The 21,401-nt window shown below is 40.1% G+C and overlaps 1 protein-coding gene across 3 annotated transcripts in view; it reads right to left on the bottom strand.

Moving 5' to 3' along the window:
• DOK7 (docking protein 7) overlaps nucleotides 1–21,401 on the bottom strand; it is a 70,801-nt gene that overhangs the window by 15,192 nt on the left and 34,208 nt on the right. For 2 of the 3 annotated variants that reach the window (XM_063135893.1, XM_063135895.1), the window contains exons 7-10: nucleotides 18,869–19,731; nucleotides 13,447–13,489; nucleotides 7,299–7,370; nucleotides 5,628–5,777 (exon numbers count right to left, since the gene is read on the bottom strand). In XM_063135893.1, the coding sequence (XP_062991963.1) occupies nucleotides 5,628–5,777; nucleotides 7,299–7,370; nucleotides 13,447–13,489; nucleotides 18,869–19,731 (1,128 nt within the window). The remainder of the gene's footprint in view (nucleotides 1–5,627; nucleotides 5,778–7,298; nucleotides 7,371–13,446; nucleotides 13,490–18,868; nucleotides 19,732–21,401) is intronic. The other variant, XM_063135894.1, reaches the window with a different exon arrangement.

The raw sequence follows: 21,401 nt of genomic DNA, 5'->3' as shown, positions 1-21,401 counted from the left end.
CATTAATAATTTTAATACCAAAACCAGATAAAGATTTGACTGTCCCTGATTCATATAGACCTATTTCATTAATAAATCAAGATGCTAAGATTTTTTCAACTATTTTAGCAAGGCGGTTGAATAAATTTATAGGTGAATATATAGGGGAAGATAAATGTGGATTTGTAGCAGGTAGACAAATGCATAACTTAGTGGGAAGAGTTTTGAATGCAATACAGGTGATTAAAAAGTCTAAGATTAAAGCGGGAATTCTGGCATTGGATATTTTCAAGGCTTTTGATTGTATAAGCTGGCAAGCTTTAAAGATGGTTTTAAATAAAATGGGATTTGGGAATAAATTTAAAGCTATAATAGAACAGTTGTACTCTCAAAATACAGCCGTAGTGGTAGTGAATGACGGAGTCACGGATAAGATATGACTAACCAGAGGGACAAGGCAAGGATGTCCACTCTCGCCGGTCCTGTTTGTAATGGTAATGGAATTATTGGCGAATGCAGTAAGAGATGATGAGGAGATAGAAGGAATAGGTATCATGAAAAAAATTAAGCTGAATATGTTTGCAGATGATACTCTGCTAACCATCAAAAATCCAATAGGAAAGATGGGAAAAATTAAACAGCAATTGAGAGAATTTGAGGATATTACTGGGTTAAGAATAAATTGGTCCAAATCAGAGTTGATGTTATTTAATTATACTAAAAAGGAAGAGAAGGACTGGGAAGAAAAGGGAAGGGAAATGAGAGTTAAGGAACAGATTAGATATTTGGGAATTAAAATTACACAGAATTTAGAGAGCTTAGAGAAAGAGAATTTAAATAGTTTAAAAAAAGAGATTATAGTAAAATTGGAAAAAATATAAGAGATTAAATTTATCCTGGTTTGGAAGAATAGCATTAATAAAAATGAAGATTTTAGCAAAGATCAATTTTGTGTTTAGGATGTTACCAATAAAAATTTCAGAATTAGAGATAAAAAGTTGGCAAAATATCATAAATAATTATTGTAATGGAGATAAGAAAGCGAGGCTAAATAAGAGTAAATGGTATTTAAGTCAAAAAAAGGGAGGATTGGGTCTCCCAAATATTAAACTATATTATGTAGCAAATAGGTTAAGACATATTGTGGAGGCAATTATAGGAACAGGAGAATTAGATTGGATGGAAGATAAAACTACAAGTAATATAGAGATTAATCTGGAAAATGTATTTTTTAGGGAAGGAAGAAAAAAATGGGTGGAAAGTACAGGTAACCCGCTCTTAAGGTTTCACTGGGAAATTTGGAGCAAATATAAGGGGGAGCTGATTCCAAGCAGCTCCCCTTTGTCACCGGTAATAATGTTAAAAAATTTCTCGGAGGAATTAAAGAGTAGATTAGGTAAAGTTTTAATAGAAAAAAATAAAATGAAATTAAGGGAATGGTTAAGAGGAATGAATACAAGAGAGGATATGGAAGAGGTTTTAAAAGATAAAAAATTAACTTGGTTAAATTATTGGCAATTAGAACAGTGGACTAAAAAGTGGGTAAGAGAAAATGGAGATTGTAGAGAACTGACGAAGTTTGAGGAATTAATAGTTAAGAAAGAAAATGATAGGGGGGAAAGAATAGTGTTAAAAGGGTTAATGAGTGAAATATATAGAATATTGGTAGAGAAAGGGTTGATGGATAGTTCAGGTAAAATGGTTTGGGAGACAGATTTAAATATACAAATAGGACAACAGAGTTGGGAGGGACTATGGAGGCAGAGAGCGTTGAGAAATATGTCAGTAAGAATAAAAGAGAATTATTTTAAAATTATATGGAGGTGGTTCCTAACCCCGGTTAGATTAAATAAGATAAATAATCAGCATTCAGCAAATTGTTGGAGAGGATGTGGGGGAAAGGAACGTATTTACATATGTGGTGGGAATGCAAATATGTACAAAAATTGTGGAAGATGGTGTTTTTGGAGATTGAAGAAATTGTGGGAATGAAGATAGAACGAACACCAAAAGTTGCATTACTGTCACTATTTGAAGATTTAAAATGTAAAAAAGAAATTAAGGAATTAATAACGAATTTGCTGACTGCAGCAAGATTGATTGTAGCTAGGAACTGGAAGATTCAAGGGGAATATTCTATTGAAGAAATGTATAAAGAAGTATGGGACATAGCTATAAATGACAAATTGACTTGTAATATTAAATGGAGAAGAGGTATAGCTAAAACAAATGATTTTGAAGGAATTTGGAAACAGTTCCTAATATTTGTGTTTTCTAAGGGAAGTGGGAAACCGCCAGCAGAAGAAAGTATGAGATTTTGGAATCAGGAATGAGATCCCGTGGTGGGGGGTACACTTATATGTTAAGTTTGATTATGTTATTTAGATATGAGATTATGTATTCAATATTTACTCAACATTTATGTACTATGTTGTTTTCTTTTTATTGTAATGCTGTATGTTTAAGTATTGTAGAAAATAAAAATTTATTAAAAAAAAAAAGAGCTGGAAAAAGTGCAGAAAAAGGCAACTAAAATGATTAAGGGGCTGGAGCAATGAGCATCTCCCCTATGAAGGAAGGTTACATCAACTGGGATTGTTTAGCTTGGAAAAAAGGAGGCTAAGGGGAGACATGATAGAGGTGTACAAAATTATGCACTGTGTGGAGAATGTGGATAGGGAGACATTTCTCTCTCTCAAAATACTAGAACCTGGAGCCATTCCATGAAGCTGATTGGTGGGAGATCCAGAACAAATAAAAGGAATTACTTCTTCACACAGCGCATAGTTAAATTATGGAACTCACTACCACAAGATGTAGTGACGGCCACCAATTTGGATGGCTTTAAAAGGGGGTTGGATAAATTCCTGGAGGCAAAGGCTATCAATAGCTACTAGCCCTGATGTTTGTGTGCTATCTCCAGTATTTGAGACAGTAAGCCTGTGTGCACCAGTTGCTGGGGAACATGGGCGAGAGGGTGCTGTTGCACCATGTCCTGCTTGTTCATCCCTGGCTGATGGCTGGTTGGCCACTGTATGAAGAGTGGTGGACTAGGTGGACCCTTGGTCTGATCCAGCATAGCACTTCTTATGTTCTTATGAGGCTTAACCAGTGCCGAATAGAGGGAAACCAGTACCTTGCACAATTTAGAAGCTATACTTCTAAATAGCATTTGCTTTTTTTGCAGCCACATTCTCCATCAGCTTGTACTTCACTTTTTCCAGGGGGTGGTCATGGACCTGCTTTTGGGAGAAGACTGAGCCAAAGTAAGAATTGAGCACTTTGGCCTTTTCTTTGTCATCTGTTATCAATTTGCCATCTTTATTAAGCAGTTGAACCACCATTTCTTTCCTCTGTCTTTTACTAGGCATATACCCAATGAAAGCTTCTTTGTTGCTTTTAGCATTCGTTGCTAGCCTCAGCTCATTCTCAACTTTAGCCTTTCTGATGCCATTCCTGCACTTCTGTGATACCTGTCTGTACTCTTCTTTTGTGGCCTGGCCTGCCTTCCACTTTCTATATGTGTCCTTTTTTGTTTTCAGGTCATCTCTAAGCTTTTTGTGGAGCCACATTGGTTTCTTCTGTTGTCTTCCATCTTTTTTCTTGTTGGAATTGTTTGTAATTGTGCATTTAAAATTTCATTTTTTAAAAACTCCCACCCATCATGGGAACTTACCATGGGAACTTACTTCTTAGAGTTCTGAGTTTATTAAAATCAGCTTTCCTAAAATCCAGAGTACGTGTATGGTTAACACTCAGCTTTTGCTTCCTTTAAAATCAAGAATTCAAGTATGATGTGGTCACTTTCCCCCAGAGTTCTCGTAACTGCCACTTTATCGACTAAGTCATCTCTATTCGTCAGCATCAAATGAAGTACGTATATCCGATCCTCTAGTTCCTTCCTCCAGTTTCTATAGGAGAAAGTTATCAGCCACACATGTCAGGAATTTCTTGGAGGGGCCACTTTTGGCAGAATTTGTCTCCCAACAGATATCGGGGTAACTGAAGTCCACCATCACTCCTCCTTGAAACACTGGCACTTTGCTTTTCAAAAGTTTCATCCTTGTTCTCCAGTCTTGCAGTACCTGAAAGCGGTTACTTAGCTCTAGTGGTTCCACTGGTACAGAGTGTCTTCTAATTCTTCTCCTCCTAACTCTCACCCTTTTCCAGAGAGTTTCCTCTTCATTGGCTTTCCTCACCTCAGCATTCCCCACTTCTGCTTCAACTTGCTGTTGCTCTTCCACCTCTTGTGCTTCTCTCTGCTGTTGTAGTTCCACTGTTCTGTCTAAGAACTCTTCGTGTTCTCTTATTCCTTGGTGGGTGGACACTTGTCATTCAAGCACACTCAGTTTTTCTTCTAATAGTGCAACCAGCTTGCACTGGTTGCAGGTGTACGCCATATTGATCTCAGGCAGGAACACACAAATTGCAGACACCTTGCAGGTCATCACCACTGAAGAATCCTCTCCATCCATAGTCCCTTTTTGCTTCTGCCTTTCCGAGTGTACTGGAATAGCCTGTGCTTTGTCCTGTCCTCCTTGAAGGTTAATAACAGAGTCCCATACTATATGGGTGTGTGTTACAAGAACATTTTTGTTGTTGTTGGGGACCTCTCCTGACAAACTCCTGTTCACTCTCCCTGCCATGGCACTCCCTCTGGGAGCTGGCTTCCTTATGTACCTTCTAGCGAGCAGGGGCAGCTTCCTCTTCTCTGCTCTACTCAGGGAGGAGTCGGGAAACAGAATGAAACCACGGTTTAAACAAACTATTTGCTGCAAAAGGGTTAGCGGACTAACCATGGCTTAGCGTGATGTCTGAACAGGCCCACAGAGAAGAGGAAAACTCATTATTTTAGTTACTCTCTCCAGTTCTACAACACATTTTTGGAATGTGTTGACCAGAACTGCAAACAGTATTCCATGTTGCCAAACTATAGATTTACATAACAATATTAAAATATTAGCATTTTTATTTTCAACCCCTATGCTACCAATCCCTTCATGGAACTGACCATTTATTCCTAGCTTCTGGGTGGGTGGGTTGGTTGGTTGGTTGGAGTTTTGCTTTAACCAATTAATAAGCCATAAGAAGACCTGTTCTCTTAGCCCACGTCTTCTAAGTTTACTTAGGGGTCATTGGTGAGGGACTGTGTTAAAAGCTTTTTGCAAGTCCAAATACACAGTCCCTTCCTGAACCACCCTTATTTACATGTTTGTTGATACATTAAAAGACTGCTAAAAAGGCTGATGAGGCAGAACCAGGGGGCAGAATCTCCAGCCTGTAGGCCAAGTCTAGACATCCAGGCCTCTTAGTCCAGACCTCCAGGCTCTCACCAGGACGTGCCCCTTATCAGCTCCACTCCAGTTACTGATAGTATTTGCTTCTCTGCTCTGTTCCCCAGCAACAGTGCTGATGGAGGGGACCTTGAACAAGTTGGGGAGGGATGCAAACTACTATTTTTTCCATTGCATACTGTAAAAAGTTAAGAGTCATATCCATAGCTCTGCCCATGTTTCGCTGTGGTCCCACTTCAATGCAACTGCCTGTATTTTCAAAAAGACCTATTTCATCTTTGGTGCACTGCAGAACATAACAGTAGAAAGGTTATTCAAAACAACAATGCTTTGGACCCTCTCAAAGATCCCTACCTCTTATGCTTGTACTGGGTTCCTGAAGTTCCAGCTCCATGTAATGAAGCTGTTTCTTTGATGTAGGGCTGGTAGGAATATTAACATAGGTTGCCATCTCACTGTGCAATCGATCAGACATAGATAGGTCTGCTGAATAACCTACTGCTCCTGCTAAGAGAAGAAATAGGCTATTAAAAGGTGACAACTTAACCAGATGCCCATGAAGAAGTGTGTGTGGGGTGGGAACTAAACTGGAGTTGGAAACTTTTTCTTGAGATTAAATTTGAATTCATGAGCTTGTGGAGTGTTCTTTCCTTAAAGGGCTGCCCCCATTCCTTTCAACAGGGAAAGCGGATTTCACCTTTGTGATGTGGCTCTGTTCCTTCAGAGTGAATATGTCAGACTGAGCATAAAAGAGGTCCATATGCACTTCAAAGTGCATATAGCTCTCAAAGCTATCACACTGTAAATTTTTAAAAGTCCCCATGCTCTCCAGTTACTTAAGGCCAAACGAGGGGCTTATCTATTTGCTGTAATACTCCATCGTGGTTGAATGATTGTGCTCGGATGTTTATAAGATGCAGCTGCCAATTCGCAGCCACATCATTTTTTCCCCGTTAAGCTGTGCATTTTCAATGTGTCATTTTACTGTGAGTTTTTACTTTGCTCTGATGTCACCACGGTTGTTTTTGTATGCGACAGTGGGGGTTTCAGTTTGGATTAAGAGAATGGGTGTAATTTAGGGGCGGATCCCAGTATAGGATAGGTGTGGGAATACAGGGCAGGGGGCGGGGCTCCAGGTGAGTGCTTAGTAATGGCCACCATGGCAACATTCAAGTCTCATTCTCTAACGAAAGTAAGGACAGTTATGATGTATAACACATGAATTCAATGAACTGTAGCAAAGCAGATCCACAACTACAGGCTTTCAAAGCTACAATGTTGAGCAGAATTGCCAGAAAACAGCAAAAAAATGCTTTTGGGGATTTTCAGTCACTCGATATTTGCTTGCCCATTACCTCTGTGTGACAACAGCGCTCCTGGCTGGGTAGGTCACACTCACTCCTAACATGTAATCCAGTTGATGCCGTTTTGGGGGCATCAAAACAGAGCCGTATGGACTCGCCCTAGTGTGGCTCAAATTGTAAGGCATGTAAATGGCACCAATGTGGATGGCGATAATTATTGGGATTGCAGAGGGTGTGGAGGTGGAATTTAACTTGCATGTTAAATGAAAAGGAGCATTTTAGCATTACATCTAATTTGGCCAGAGAAGATACAGGAACCGTAACACAAGAGTGATTTCTCCAAACCATTACAGAACTTATGAATGAAAACATCTGCATGCCCTCCATGAAGAAGGAAGGTCTTCATATGCATGCTCAGAAAGGAGCACAAGGGAAGATGGAAGGTCTGATTACTATGGGGCATCCTTAATGTAGGGCATGCTTAGGAATATAGACACAACCCAGGAACCCTCTTAAATGTTCATGACTTTTTTGATTTAGGAAATAGTTCAAATTTATCTCAGGCAAGTGCTCTGGGCCCTTCCCATGTCCCTGACTGAGTCAAAAGTCCCACTTGGAGTGTCTCCCCTCTCTTTCCCGCCCTTTGAACTGGATCTGTGCATAGAATCACCGGTGAAATTACCCTTGCTCTGTGAACTCTGCAGCAAGTCTGTTTACTCACCAACTTCTTCAGGATCAGGTAGACATCCAGGTTCTGTAGCTGACATCATCAATTCATAGCTTCCTTTAGAGCCTAGAATACACAGACATTTTTACATACCTGGTCTAATTTTAAACAATAATTTGGTTAGTGAAAATAAAACTAACCAAAACTAATTTTAGTTCCTTCAGGTTCTTTTCCCGTTTTAAATGTTTTATTGTTTAAAAAAACAAACAAACCAACAAATCAACATCACAACAACAACAACATCATATAGGTTCTTTTCCAATTGATTTAAACATCAACTCTAAACTGTTTAAATTTTGCTTCAATCAAGGAATTTGAATGTTTTCTAGGAAGCTTCCAGAAGAACACTGGTAAGGGGGGGGGGAATTACCACTCCTTGAGTAGTTTTCAAAGTGTTCATATGAATAATTAATGATGCTTATGAACCAAATTCTTCCCACGCTTTTCTTGAAAGATCCTTGAACATAGAACAGGTAAGTTTCATCTCTCCTTTCCCCATGATTCAACTTACATAAAAGAAGTACAGTAGAAATCATAAGGAGGTTGAGTGACTAGGTCCTCCTAAGCTACTGATTGATCAGTTTGATTTTTCCTCCCTGGGAACTTCCCAGCCTCACAGAAATACTTGCACTCTTTAAAGTTTACTTTGTCTTCAAGAGCGAGTGCCAGAGCAATTTTAACTCCTCCAAAGAGACACGGAGCACTCCATCAAATGAGTGTTTTATTGCACACTCGTTATTGGGCAGTCACGGATTTTCACGGGTTCCTCTCATGATGTCGTGTGCCTCCTGCCCCTTCTAGCCTTCTTTGCACAACAAAAAAACACCCCAGTAAGTCAGACTTATTTTTAAAGATGTAAGTTACCACTATCTCCTGCTTTAGCAGCAGGATCAAAACAGCCCACTGAATGGATCACGTGCAAGTTGTTTACTTCCTCTTTCAACAGAGGAAGTAATGAGGGACAAACACATGGGTAGGCAAATGCAATTGTCCCCTGTGTGATGATGCTCAGAGCCAAAGCGATTATAATCTAGTGATGGGGCAAATATCCACCTGGGCATGTAAGGGCAGCAGGCGCCCCTGTGTCCGGCCCTCATGGACCCCAACTGATGCACCTGGTGGATTTTCACCCTGACACTGCCAAAGGACAATGGGCACGTCATTAACGCAGTGGCAGGAAATTGCGCATTCTTGTACTCCACTGAAGTACAAGAACGTAGGGGAAAAACACACCATTCCTCCAGCATTGGGGAATTGCGTCTCTCCCCTGCAATGCGGATGGGGGCCTTAAAGGCCCTATTAACATTTTCCCCCTCCACTCTAATGGCAGCACACACCCATGCCAATTGTGGCCTTAATGGCCCCTTTAAAACCTTGGATTAGTCGGCCTGTAAGGCCATGATTGGCAGGGTGCTGGGGTGGGGGGAGGCAAAGTGCACCATCCAGGGCCTCCAGAAAGTATAGTTCTCAGTTGGGATGGTACCACCTCAATTTATGTGAGAGCATTTATCTAAATATAAAAACTGCAAAACTCTATCAATCCAGAAAGAAAGACTAGTTGTGAATAGTGCTGTGCCAAAAATTTCTCCTTTGAAAATGTCGACCATTCTCATTCAATTCAATAGAAAAGAAATTGCTTTTGAAAAGAAATTCAAAGGAGAAGAAATTTCATTCTCATGGGTTTGGTTAAGAATTCTTACCTTATATGTGAAGAGTGTGTATAACTGACCTGCCTTTCATTGCACAATCATCTCTCTGACAGCCTGTAGCCTCCTTGGCTTCCCACACTTCCTGCCCATGGGAAGACATCATGAATTTATTTTTTTCATATCAGGAAGTGCAGGCAACGTGGGAGACTGCAGAGCAATGATGGGATTTGCAAGAGAAGGAAATTGGAGGCCAGACCTTGGTGCAGCATTAGCTCCACCCTTTCCCTGGAGCTAGCGGCAACCCTACCCAATCTCTCACCTGCTACAGGGCTTTCAGGGAAACGGGGGCGGGTGTGTCTGTTTCCAGCACCTGTATTACAGACAAGATGTTTGCGGAATCACCCCTCAGAAATGAATAAATAAATAATGCAAAATTTCTCAGAATACATGTTTCTCAGAAAAATCAATTTCTTTTCTTTTCTTACCCCCTAGTAATAAAATAATATTTTGCAAAATTTTCTCCACTTTTTCTTCACCATTATTTTTTGGGCGGTGGCTGCATTCCCTTCCCCAGAATGATGCTAGATATATGGGGTTTGTGGAGGATGCAAAATGGGGGCCAGGCTTCTAACACTATTGATGACTTTGCCACTTGTAGTGGTAGTGCCGAAAAACCAAAAAAACATAGGAAAAGAAGAAGAAGCTATTCTATAACCCTTGCCAAATTGTTGAAGAAATTTGGTGAAATCCCCCCAAGCACCCCAATTTCTTTGATAACAAATAGGGTTGAGAATTTCAAGAGGCCACTTGCGCACAGCACTAGTTGTGAAGTCCTTTTCTTTTTAATTATAATTTTTGCAATCTTTACAAGGGAACATTTTCCATCATGTGCTTCCCCACATACTGCATTTCCTTCTTGAGGGTCAGTACCACATAAGATGGGTATCAAAATTAATTCGAAAATGTAATTCGAAAATAGGATTTTAACAAATTCTTCATACAGTTTATTCCAAATTTACCCCTGTTTTCTTAACCACTGACAAAGGTCCATCTTCCATCATCACTTCAGATGATGCCTAACTTCAGAAAGTCGGGGTGTTTGGAGGACTGGCTTCTGCAACAGCGTCAACTGCCTGGTCCTCTCCTTATCCCTAGGACTGGCAGGACCACCAAGTAGGCCAGCTCAAATAGGGCCCTCAGGAATGCATGATTATACGTGACCTTCTGAGGATGGGCCCTCTCAATAGGTCTACCACCCCTACAAAGGGGAATCGTCACTTTAAAGCTAGCCTTACCCCCCCACCCCACCAAAAAAACACCTTAAAAAAACCACTTTGTTTTACAAGAAGTCGATCAACTAGACAAATACTAGACATATAGTATAATACAAAAATGACATAAAAATATATAAATCTGGTGTAAAGAGACACATTCAAAAAAGGAAATGATAAATAAGTGTGAAGGGAGAATGGGAGTTGCCCACACTCCCTACAAAGTAGGCAGAGGCAACGATAGCCAGCAGGCTGCCACCATCCCTTTTACACCCACCTCAGCTTGAGCCAGGGGATCACAGAAAAACATACCTTTGAAAGAAATACCAAAAGCAAAGTAACAAAACAATAGCTAAACCTACCCTATACATTGCCAAAGTAAGGGTTTCCCAATAGGATAGGGCTTCATCCAGGACGTGAGAACTCACAAGCTCGAAGTAAGCTGGCACAGGTAGGGCGGCTCCCTGTCTCCCCCTTTTTTATCTCCCTGACCCTGGCAACTCTGGGAAGTTCTCTTGCCACCAATCCCCGGGCCAGCTCCAGCACTGCCCCTGAGCCCTGAGAGGGAGGGGCCACTTTCTCACAGGAGCACAGCTGAAATCATTCAGTCCAATTAATGAGGCCTTACTTTGAACTTTAGCGCTGGAGCTGCCCGGCTGTTTTGAGAAGACAAATTCACAGGTAGTTCCATCACTTCATGCCATTATGGCCTAGGGCTCAGTTAATTATGAATCCTCCAAACTAGTATCTCCTCCAAACATATGACAGTGTTTTGTGCCTGTTTTGTGCCACAAACCCCGAGTTTTGTGCTGCCACCCACAACTGTTTACTGATACATCAAATGTGGATTTGTAGATAATACACACACACACAAAACCAACACGGTCATACAACCTCCAAACCTGCACCAAAGTATTGTGCTGTTTTGTGCCACAAGTCCCGGGTTTTGTGACACCATCAAAAGTGTGAAAATGACATATCCTTAGGTGGGATCTAGTGCATAAAAATAACACAACAGCACAAAACTAGCACAAAACATTCGCATAGATTTGGAAGTGATATGAGAATGTGGATTTTTTACTTCATCAGGCTCCTCTAAGAGTATGTCATTTTCACGCTTTTGATGGTGGCACAAAATTCGGATTTGTTGCAGAAAACAGCACAAACCTAGCACAAAACTTTCACATATGTTTGGAGGAGATACTAGTTTGTAAGGTTCATGGTGTGGTAGCTAAGACATATATTGAAATAAGAGGAGTAAAACTTTATAATTAAGTGAACACTTTATAATTAAGTAAACACCATGTTGACACTGGAACTGAACTGTTCATGAAAAAAAAACTTGTGCCAAATATAGAAATAACACTCAATCTGGGTGAACTTTGAATCGACTTACTGTTGGGCAAGTTCTTCTTACAGGACAGACAGGAAAGAGCTAGCCTAACCACAGCAACTACAGAAAACCAGTGGTCGGCTAAATGTCCGATTGAGTCAACAAAGTACTTCACACATGCTCAATTATTTCATGTCTATGTGACAAAACTTGCTAATAAAAGCTAACTGCACCAACATTGGGCAGAGAATGCTTTCCCTCCATTGCAATGTAAATCCCTTTCTATCAAATAAAATACGTTTGCACCTAGAAAGCGTCTTTGTAACATTTGGGCCACAACAGACTTGGTGCTTTGGCCAGGAAAGGAGTGAAGGGATTCCAGATCTGCACCACCGACCCAGCAGGTGAGCAAAAGCCAGCTATTTGGGCGGGACCCTTGCTTTGCTAAAATCCCCACCCGCTCCTCAATGCGTTTGCCATTCCTCACTCCTTCCAAAAAACCCAGATGCTTTCTTGATAGAAAGGAAACGGGGATGGGACAGGCTCGCAGTGTTGAGCCAGGAGGGCAGCGAACCTCCAGAAAGGTCTTGTCCCAAGGTAAGACTGGTCAAGGCTAGAAAATGGGAACTAGCCAAGGACAAAGCAAAATGATATCATGTTCAGCAGAAGGGACTCCTGCCAGACTCTGAATATGAGTTGTTGGGGAACATAAGCAAGTGAGTGCAATTGCCCTCATGTCCTGCTTAGGGGCTTCCCACAAGCACAGGGTTGGCCACTGGAACAGATAGGCCTTTGGCCTGATCCAGCATAGTTCCTCTTGTGTTCTGAGTACCACATCATCTTAACATAGTTTAAGCTGATTCATGAAGGAATGTTTCTTTCCAATAATTAATAAACAAAGATCATTCCTTCTGAAAATGAATTTGATTTTGGTAATCCACATCCTGGTTGCCATTAACCACCAAACCCACATTTTCCTACTTGACAAAGGCCCACCCCCAACATAAATCAGAAGTACCATTCTGGGAGACAGAACAATATCTTTTTCCAAGATATTGCACCAAGTACATTGTTGGTGCTATATAAATAAATAAATAAATAAATAATACTTTTTCTGCATCAAGCCATAATGGTGAAGCAGGAAGCTCCCACATGAGAGAGCACAGAGTGTGAAGAGCAGCAAATCTTGCCACTCCCCCCTCACGCCCCTTCCCATGCAAGGAGTGCCCCTCTGGGCAAGGGTGCCTGAGCACAGCAAGGGTTACTTATAGTCAGCCATGCCATTCCCTCCCTCCAAGCTGGAACCAGTGCCAGTCCAAAGCCTACGAGGATCTAGCCAGATAAGCAGGGCTGCTGGCCCTTTGGACTACTTTGGCAAAGCTCTTGTTAATGCGCTGCCTGCACTGGGCATATGAGATTTCTTATTGTTGATTTTAAAAATTGTTTAGATAGATAGTACATAACACACACTCACATGGATCTATCTGTTTATATATTTGTATGTAAACACTTTTATATTAATGGTCACTGCTGGACCAAGCAGGCTTGTAGGTGTGTGCATATGCATCCGCCCAAAACTTCAAAGAAAGAAAGGGCTCATAGACCAAGGAGATATATAGGAGGGAATTGAGGCTAAGTTGTAAGCGAGGACAATGTGAGAAACTGTAGGATGTATCTACTGCTTAGATGGCGTTGCCTTGACTTACAATTCTCATGCTGTTTGGTACATGTTTTGATTTTTAGCTCCAGCTATTGGGCGGTATAGAAATGTAATAAATAAATAAATAAATAAATAAATAAATTGTGGGCTTAGTCTGCAATTATTTTATGTGTGTGACTACTGCAATAAATCAATTTTAACATCTCACAAAAATCTCATTGGTTCTTACCTGAGTTAGCTGGTAAGACTCCAGATGATAAAACGGAAGTTTCCTTTAAAAAACAACAACACATACACATACACACACAAGTAGAATACATTACAATGAATGAGTTTCTTACAAACCTTGCAACAATGAGACTGACTTGATAAACCATTCTCTAAACTATGATCATCCAAGTTCAGTAGGCTGATCACTTGGAATGTTCCCACCCATTGATACATATTTAAAATATCCTAGATTCTGCATTATGAATACATCTTGTTCCCATGAGCTATGGTCCTGTTAATCTAGCTCAAAAGGTTATCATGGACAAATTGTATGGATGACAAATTATGTATACAGTACACCTAGGTGAAAGATGAGTTATTCCAAATTCCATACCATAATTGAATGCTTTATACTGGAATTGGCCCACCATAAGAACTGGAGGATAATCACTATTCAATAAATAATTCTCTGTGTTCTTATTGCCTAATTTGACCTGGTGCTGATCCATAGTTCTCATAAATATATCAGTGTAAACATGTGCAAATACTACATCTTCTGCTTTAATTATTACTGAATGCTTACAAGGCCTGAATATGTGTTTTCATCGTTATCACAATCCTTATCCATGGGCAGAACAACATGCATTCCTAATATGTGTCCACTGGTTAATATTAATATAAATAGAGAGAAGGCAGGTAAAGCAGAGCTCAGATTCATGATGACCTGGAGCATCAGAACAAACCAAAGTTATCTCGTTCAGCAATACTACTAGTGATAGGGTGACCCTATGGAAAGGAGGACAGGGCTCGTGTATCTTTAACAGTTGTATTCCAAAGGGAATTTCAGCCGGTGTCATTTGTATGCATGCAGCACCTGGTGAAATTCCCTCTTCATTGGTCTGATCCAGCATGGCAGTTCTTATGTACTTTAATGGGAATTAACAAAAATACTTACAGCGCCATCATTTTTAAAGATAAATAGATAAAACTTGGCACCATGATAGCTCAAAAGTAGGGCTTTAGACAAGCTAAATGTAAAGCAGATCCGTTTATCTGTTGATTTTTACAATTTTTTAAAAAATTTGAGGTTTTAAAATTATTATTTTTAAAAAATGTCATTTCTAAAGATAAAGTGGTGAAACTTGGCACCATGATAGCCTTTAAAGAGGGCTTTAGCCATGCCAAATTTGAAGCAGATCTGTTCATCTATTGATTTTTAGGATTTTTTTTAATTTTGAGGTTTAAAAATTTATATTTTTTAAAGAAAACCTGCTGGAGTCATATCCTTCAAGCTCAGGTCATCAAACCTCCTCTTTGGGGTCTTGCACCTTGAGCAGTTTCTCTTCTGCAGTTCCCAGTCTCTGGAATGGCCTGCCAGGAGAGATCTGCCAATGCAATAGTCTTTCTGAATATAAAAAAAGCAATAAAGACTGATCTCTTCTGGAAGGCCTACGCAATCAAATTTTAAGATGTCTGGCTGTTATTTTAATAATGTATTAGTTTTTTATGTTTTAATCAGTTTTATGTATCTTATAATATTTTTGTATTCTGTTGTTCCCCACCTTGATCCAGAGGGAGAAGCAGGTAATAAATAAAATAATAATTATTATTATCTCTTTATCGCTCATGACTGTTTTTCTAGATGAACATGACAGGCTTTGCCAAGTCATGCTGTCTTTTACAGATTCAGGAATTTCCTGACAATTGAGCATGTTTTAATTATTACTGTTTTCTGGATGTTGGTGTGGATGTATTTTGGTAGGCTCAGTTACTGAAGGTTTTCTGTACAGTTTTTTTTTTAATGTGATACTGGTGACTGATATGACTAATGGAATAATTGTGACCTTTTCCTGTTGCCATAGTTCTTTGACTTCCATTGCCAGTGGTGTATATTTTTCTCTCTTTTCCTCTTCCTTTTCAACAACATTTTTGTCATTCGGTATTGCTATGTTGATGAGGTATGTCTGTTTTTCTTTTTTCTTTGACCATTATGTCTGGCCGATTGCAAGGTATTGTTTTGTCAGTATTTTCAAAGATTGTTTCGGATAAGTATGTATAGTATGGTGTAGGTTGTTTGATAAGCTTGTTGGTGAATTATTTTTGCAGCTGTATTGTGCCTGTCCATATAGTCCATTCCTGCCAGAATTTAACATCCTCCTGTTACATAGTTTATTGTTTCTTGGAATTGATGGCATTTCCTGCTTAGGTCTGTTGTTACATTGTTATCTTTTATGATGTATTTTTGGTAGTTCTTGGTTGCTATAACTTGATCCAGTATAGTTATTAGGAATCTTTGTTTCTGGAAAGAGTTGTCCCACCCTCAGTACCAGCCTTTCTCAACAAGCTGAAATGTTTACGTGATAGACATATTAGACAATGGAACCACTCACCAAATCATTTGTAGAGACAGCAAACTAAATAAAATGTTTTAAATGATAAAACATTGCAAATATACATCTAAATATCTCAAATAGTGCAATAATATGTATATGGGCATTATTAAATCTCCTTACAAACTGGCAAGAAGGAACTTTCTTGTACAACAGGCCATCTCAAAATGGCCCACTACAATTCCTTTATTTCAATAAAAGTTTGAACAATCTTTCTATTATTTTTGATGAAACAAACTGATCTCTCCTCCAGGACTTCACAGCTTTTATCTTAAAGAACAATCAGCCTTCTTAAATGGTAGAGTGGTCCCAGGGCATGTTCTCAAGGTACACTTATTAACAAATCTGGGTGTGACTAATGTCTGAATTGGAGACTACCCAGGAATCCTATGCATGCCATTTTGTGATCAATGGAAGAAAAGTGGGGGATAACTGTAATATTTTTTTAAAAAATTATATGTACAATGCCTTGTATAAATATTCACTCCATTGATTTTTCCACATTTTGTTGTGTTACCTGGAATTAAAATGGAGTGAATTAGGATTTCTTGTCACTGATCTACACAAAATAATCCATAAATATCGAAGTGGGGAAAGAATCTACATGTTTTACAAAATGATTTACAAATACAAAACTAAGGGGTCTTGATTGTATTAAATCTCCTTACTAACTGGCAAAGTGTGCTGTGACACACCTAAATAAACTCTAATGCAACCAACTGCCTTCAGAAGTAGCATCATTAGTTGAATGGAGTCCACCTGTGTGCAATTCAAATGTCACATAATCTCAGATAAAATACTCCTGTTTCTGGAAGGCCTCAGAGTTTGTTGGAGAGCATATCTAAACCAGCATCATCATGAAGACCTAGGAGCTATCAATAGAAATCCAGGATATAGTTCTGGAGAAGCCCAAATCAAGGTTGGGTTATAAAACAATATCCCAAACTATGAACGTCCCCTAGAGCACCATTAAATGCATTATTACAAAATTGAAAGACTATGGTACAACTGTGACTCTGTCTACAGAAGGTTGTCCACCAGAACTCAGTGATCGGATAAAGGAGGACATTATTCAGAGAAGCAACCAAGAGGCCAATGGTAACTCTGAAGGAACTGGAGACAGCCACAGCTGAGATGGGAGAAAAGGTCCATGGGACGACTATCACCCAGACACTCCACAAAGCTGGACTTTATGAAAGAGTGGCAAAAAGAAAGCCATTGCTAAAAAAAAACCACATCAAATCCCATTTGGATTTTGCCAAAAGGTTTGTGGGAGACACAGCAAATGTGGGAAAAGGTTCTCTGGTCTGATGAGACTAAAACTGAACTTTTTGGTGTTGGCGCAAAACATGTAAGCCTATGCGGCAGGGTTTTGCTATTTTATTGTTTTACTCTGTACAGCACCATGTACACTGATAGTGCTATATAAATAAATAAATAAATAAATAAATAATAATAACACTATGTGGAGCTCAAAGCCAAAGGTGCTCATTGTCCTGAGAACACCCTTCCCACGGTGAAGCATGGTGGTGGCAACAGCATGTTGTGAGGATTACTTTTCATCGGCCCTGTTCAGAAGACGCCTTAAACCATGGCTTTAACCACAGTGAATAAGTCTTTTTGCCTTATTCACTGTGGTTAAAGCCATGGTTTAAGGTGTCTTCTGAACAGGGCCATCGGCAGGGACTGGGAAGCTGGTTGTCATGTTTCTCAAAACCTCCTGTCTTCTTGGGAGACAATAACAAGGCCTGCTAAGTAATCCACAAAGCTTTATTTAAGCAATAAACATCTCTTCCCACCTGAAGAGAGTCTAATCTCTTGGAAACTTCCCCCTAGGCAAAACTATGCAAACTAAGTGAGACAATTGTCCTACCAAGGAGAACAGGAAGCCTTTTCCCAAAGTGAGGGAACAGAGAGGCTGTTTCTGGCACAATGCGAGCCTGGCTGACTTCCTCATGCCCTCCTTTCACTCCGTGCATTTTAGCTTGCGCCAGACCCTAGGATCCGGACCTGTCATGGCCCCTCCTTCCGAAGAAGGTTGGCTTCCCATGGCCTCTGTAAGATTTGCCCTTGACAAGATAAGCTCTGGAGAGAGATCAGGACCAGCTGGAGGAGAAAGTGTGAGAGTTCTGTCCTCCACTGGCACAGGCTGGCCTGCGTCTGGGGCCGACTCCTCTACCTCAGAGTCTGATTCATTACCTGAAAGACCATCTTCCAAAACAGGGGGAGTAGGGCTAGACATGACATGGTCAGGACTGAGGGCAAGACGGATGGAGCCAATGATACAGGGCAGTTGTAGAGGAAAAGCTGTTTCAGTTTGCAAGGAACACGCCTCCCACAGTCTGCAAGGGACTGTGGCGGAGCTTCACCTTCAAGCAGGACAATGGCCCTGAACCCACAGCCAAAGTTACAATGGAATGAGACAAGAACCTGCATGTCTTGGCCCAGTCAAAGCCCGATCTCAATCCGATTGAGAATCTGTGGCAAGACTTGAAAATTGCTGTTCACCACCTGTCTCCATCCAAAGTGACAGAGCTTGAGCAATTTTGCAAAGAAGAATGGGCAAATATTGCAGGATCCAGATGTGCAAAGCTGGTAGAGACTTATGCAAAAAGACTCGCAGCCATAATTGCTGCTAAAGGGGCTTCTACCTAGTAATGACTCAGGTGTGTGTGTGTGTGTGTGTGTGAATGCTTATGCAACCAATAAATGCCAGTTTGTTTTTGTTTACTTAACTTTTGTATCGCAATAAAAATATTTTTCACCTTCAAAGTGTTAAGTATGCTGTGTAAATTAAAATGCTACTTTCATATAGTGTAAATTAAAATGGCAAACATGCCAATTAACTCCATTTTAATTCTAGGTTGTAACACAACAAAATGTGGACAAGTCAAAGGGAGGTGAAGGCACTGTGTGTGTGTGTGTGTGTGTGTGTGTGTGTGTGTGTGTGTGAATATTCTTCTGATAGTAACTGAAATAATATTTATTTGCCCATAAAATCTCCGAAAAACTTACAAGCAAGGTTAGCACATGCTCAGTGCAATTATTTACCTTAAGCCCACCACAGACTGGGCAAGATGAAAAGAAAGCTCGCATTGTTCCTGAAGGAGAGCTACATATTTCACATGGGCTGCTGGCGACTCCACCGAAAGGTGTCATCTCAGTACTTCTAGAGTCTAACACCTGTCCTTGCTGTCTTAGATGTGACCACCTTGAAACGAGATCCGTGCTTCCTTCAGAGTCTTTGGTATTTTCTAGGGAAACGGCTGCCTGCAGGCCCTCTTCTGGGCTATGTCCAGGAGCAGCTTGCACTTCCAGATGTGGTGCCAGCAATTTCAAGTCACTAATTTTTTGAGGTGCCTGATCCTTGGACAGTGAGGAATCTGCACTTGAATTTTGTATATCTTTAGCAGACACCTGCAACAAACTCCTGGGTGTGTCATAGTTATGTCTAAGGGAGCTCGGAACCTGGTACTCCAAACTAGGGCTCCTCTGGTGCTCACCAGGTGGGCAAGTACATACATTCTGGTCTGAAGGAAGGTTCAGTGGTAAACTCAAGAGTGATCCAAATTCATCACCATGGCAAATGTCCAGACTCCCAGAATAGGAGGAGAAACTTCCAGAGTAAGAAGAGTGACTTCCAGTAGCTATTCCACTGTCAGAAGAACTTTGGCGACCTATTTCTTGTAGCTGCCTAGACCGAAGAAGTTTAGGAGGTGGCTTGGTGATGCCCCGGATACTTTCCGAATGGGATTTTTCTTCCCCAAGGTGAATGCCTTTTGCTGCAGTCAGTCCCTGACTCTCTTGAGAAGTATTGGTGGAAGACTGATCAGGCCAAATAATCAACCTGCTCCCAATGCTAGCATCAGAGTGGCTTGCATCTGAAGATGAACTTGATAAACTTCTATCATCACCTAAGATAAAAGACAGGTGATTAATGATTCAAGTACAAATGGTTGGCACTGGAAATAGAGATGTGAAGGCCCAGGAAAAAACCCGGCAACATTCGGGGGGGTGGGGGGACGGACATTTCCCCCCCGAAGCCTTTTGTTGTTGTTGTTGTTTCCCGAAAAATTGTAAACAATGAAGAAAAAACGGATTACGGGATGTTTTATTTTAGCATGATGAATAAAATGTTTAAGACAAGGTGTTCAGATATTTACTTCTCCAAATGATTTCTAAAAACTGTACAGTATCAGATTATTACAATTTCTGTGCACCAAGGACAAGCAAGTCCTAGGTTGCAAACTGAGACTACAACTCTCAAATGCAAGAGGAAGATGCATTTCTGCCTCTAGGGGGCAGCACTGCCACTGAAGCAGAGACTGAAACTGATAGTGATAGCTATAGCTCAGAAAATGAGTCTGATTAAATTTCATGCATATTCATTGAATCTTGGAATCTTTTTCTCAATTCTTTTTATGGGAATGGGTGCTTTATGTCTGCTTGACACTGTGGAGGACTAGCGGAGACATAAATAAATTTCTTTGTTACTAATGTTGATGGGTTTTTTTCTAGTTTTTAAAATTGTTTTTTGCCTGCTCCTCATAAACTGGCAAAACCAAAGAGGTTCATTACAGTTCAGGAGCTTGTAGTTCCATTTGTTACCAAAAAAAGGTAAAAATTTAAAGAAGTAAATTTGATTTGTAATAATTGTTTGAATACAATTATTATTGTATTCAAATTGAAAGAGTTGTAGGCTCTTTCCCAACTGAACTTTTAATATACCAAATGTAATAATTTCATGCCAAATCAACTTGTACATAATTACATTTTATGTTCCTAAAGTAACAAAGTGACTTTCAATCTGTAAAAGGTACTAATATTGCATTTCCCCCCCAATTTTTCTGAAAATTTCCTTTTCCCCCTAAAAAACCTGGGGGAAATTGTTTTTTTCCATGGCTTCAAAATTTCGGGAAATTTTACATCCCTAACTGGAAAGCAAAGCTATCCCTCATACTGCATACAGCACATCAGAGTTTGGCAAGTCAGAGAGCAACAGTCTGGTGCATCCTTAGGTTTAATCCATTCCTGAAGTTTAAATGTGATAGGGGAGAAGTGTTAATGATTCATGGTAGCCATGGTTTGGACCATTTCCTGGTTGGTGGCTCCTTTCCTCCTCAACCCACTGTTCAGCACATTCAGCAAATTTACTGACTTGTCCGCAATCCATTCCAGGGTAATTGTTTCATAACTCACAGTTGGCCCTCTTCCCCCTTTTCTTGTCTTAGAACAGTAATGTTATTCATCTAATAACATTAATAGAAGCTAGGCAAATAATCTATTTTTCAAACTGTCTGCAAAACTGAACCTTGCACCTGTTAAACTCAGACTAGGACAAGCTCTTGCACAAATGGATATGTGGTGATGCCAATACACTGAGATACTGAATGATCAAAATAACAGTATCTCGAAAGCAATGTTGGCTGATTTGATCGAGAAATCTTTGCTAATTTAAAGAATCTACCGTATTTAGGGACTAATATACAAACAAGAATTGCAATTATCCATCAGTTTTTGCACTTCTCTGAATTTGCAATGCAAAAATTTAGGGCTGTTCAAGCCTTGGATTTAGATTGGATAT

Source organism: Elgaria multicarinata, chromosome 10 (genome assembly GCF_023053635.1).
Source record: "Elgaria multicarinata webbii isolate HBS135686 ecotype San Diego chromosome 10, rElgMul1.1.pri, whole genome shotgun sequence".
Lineage (NCBI taxonomy): Eukaryota > Metazoa > Chordata > Lepidosauria > Squamata > Anguidae > Elgaria > Elgaria multicarinata.
Note: the sequence above shows the minus strand (reverse complement) of the source record. Positions and strands in the feature narration are given on the sequence as shown.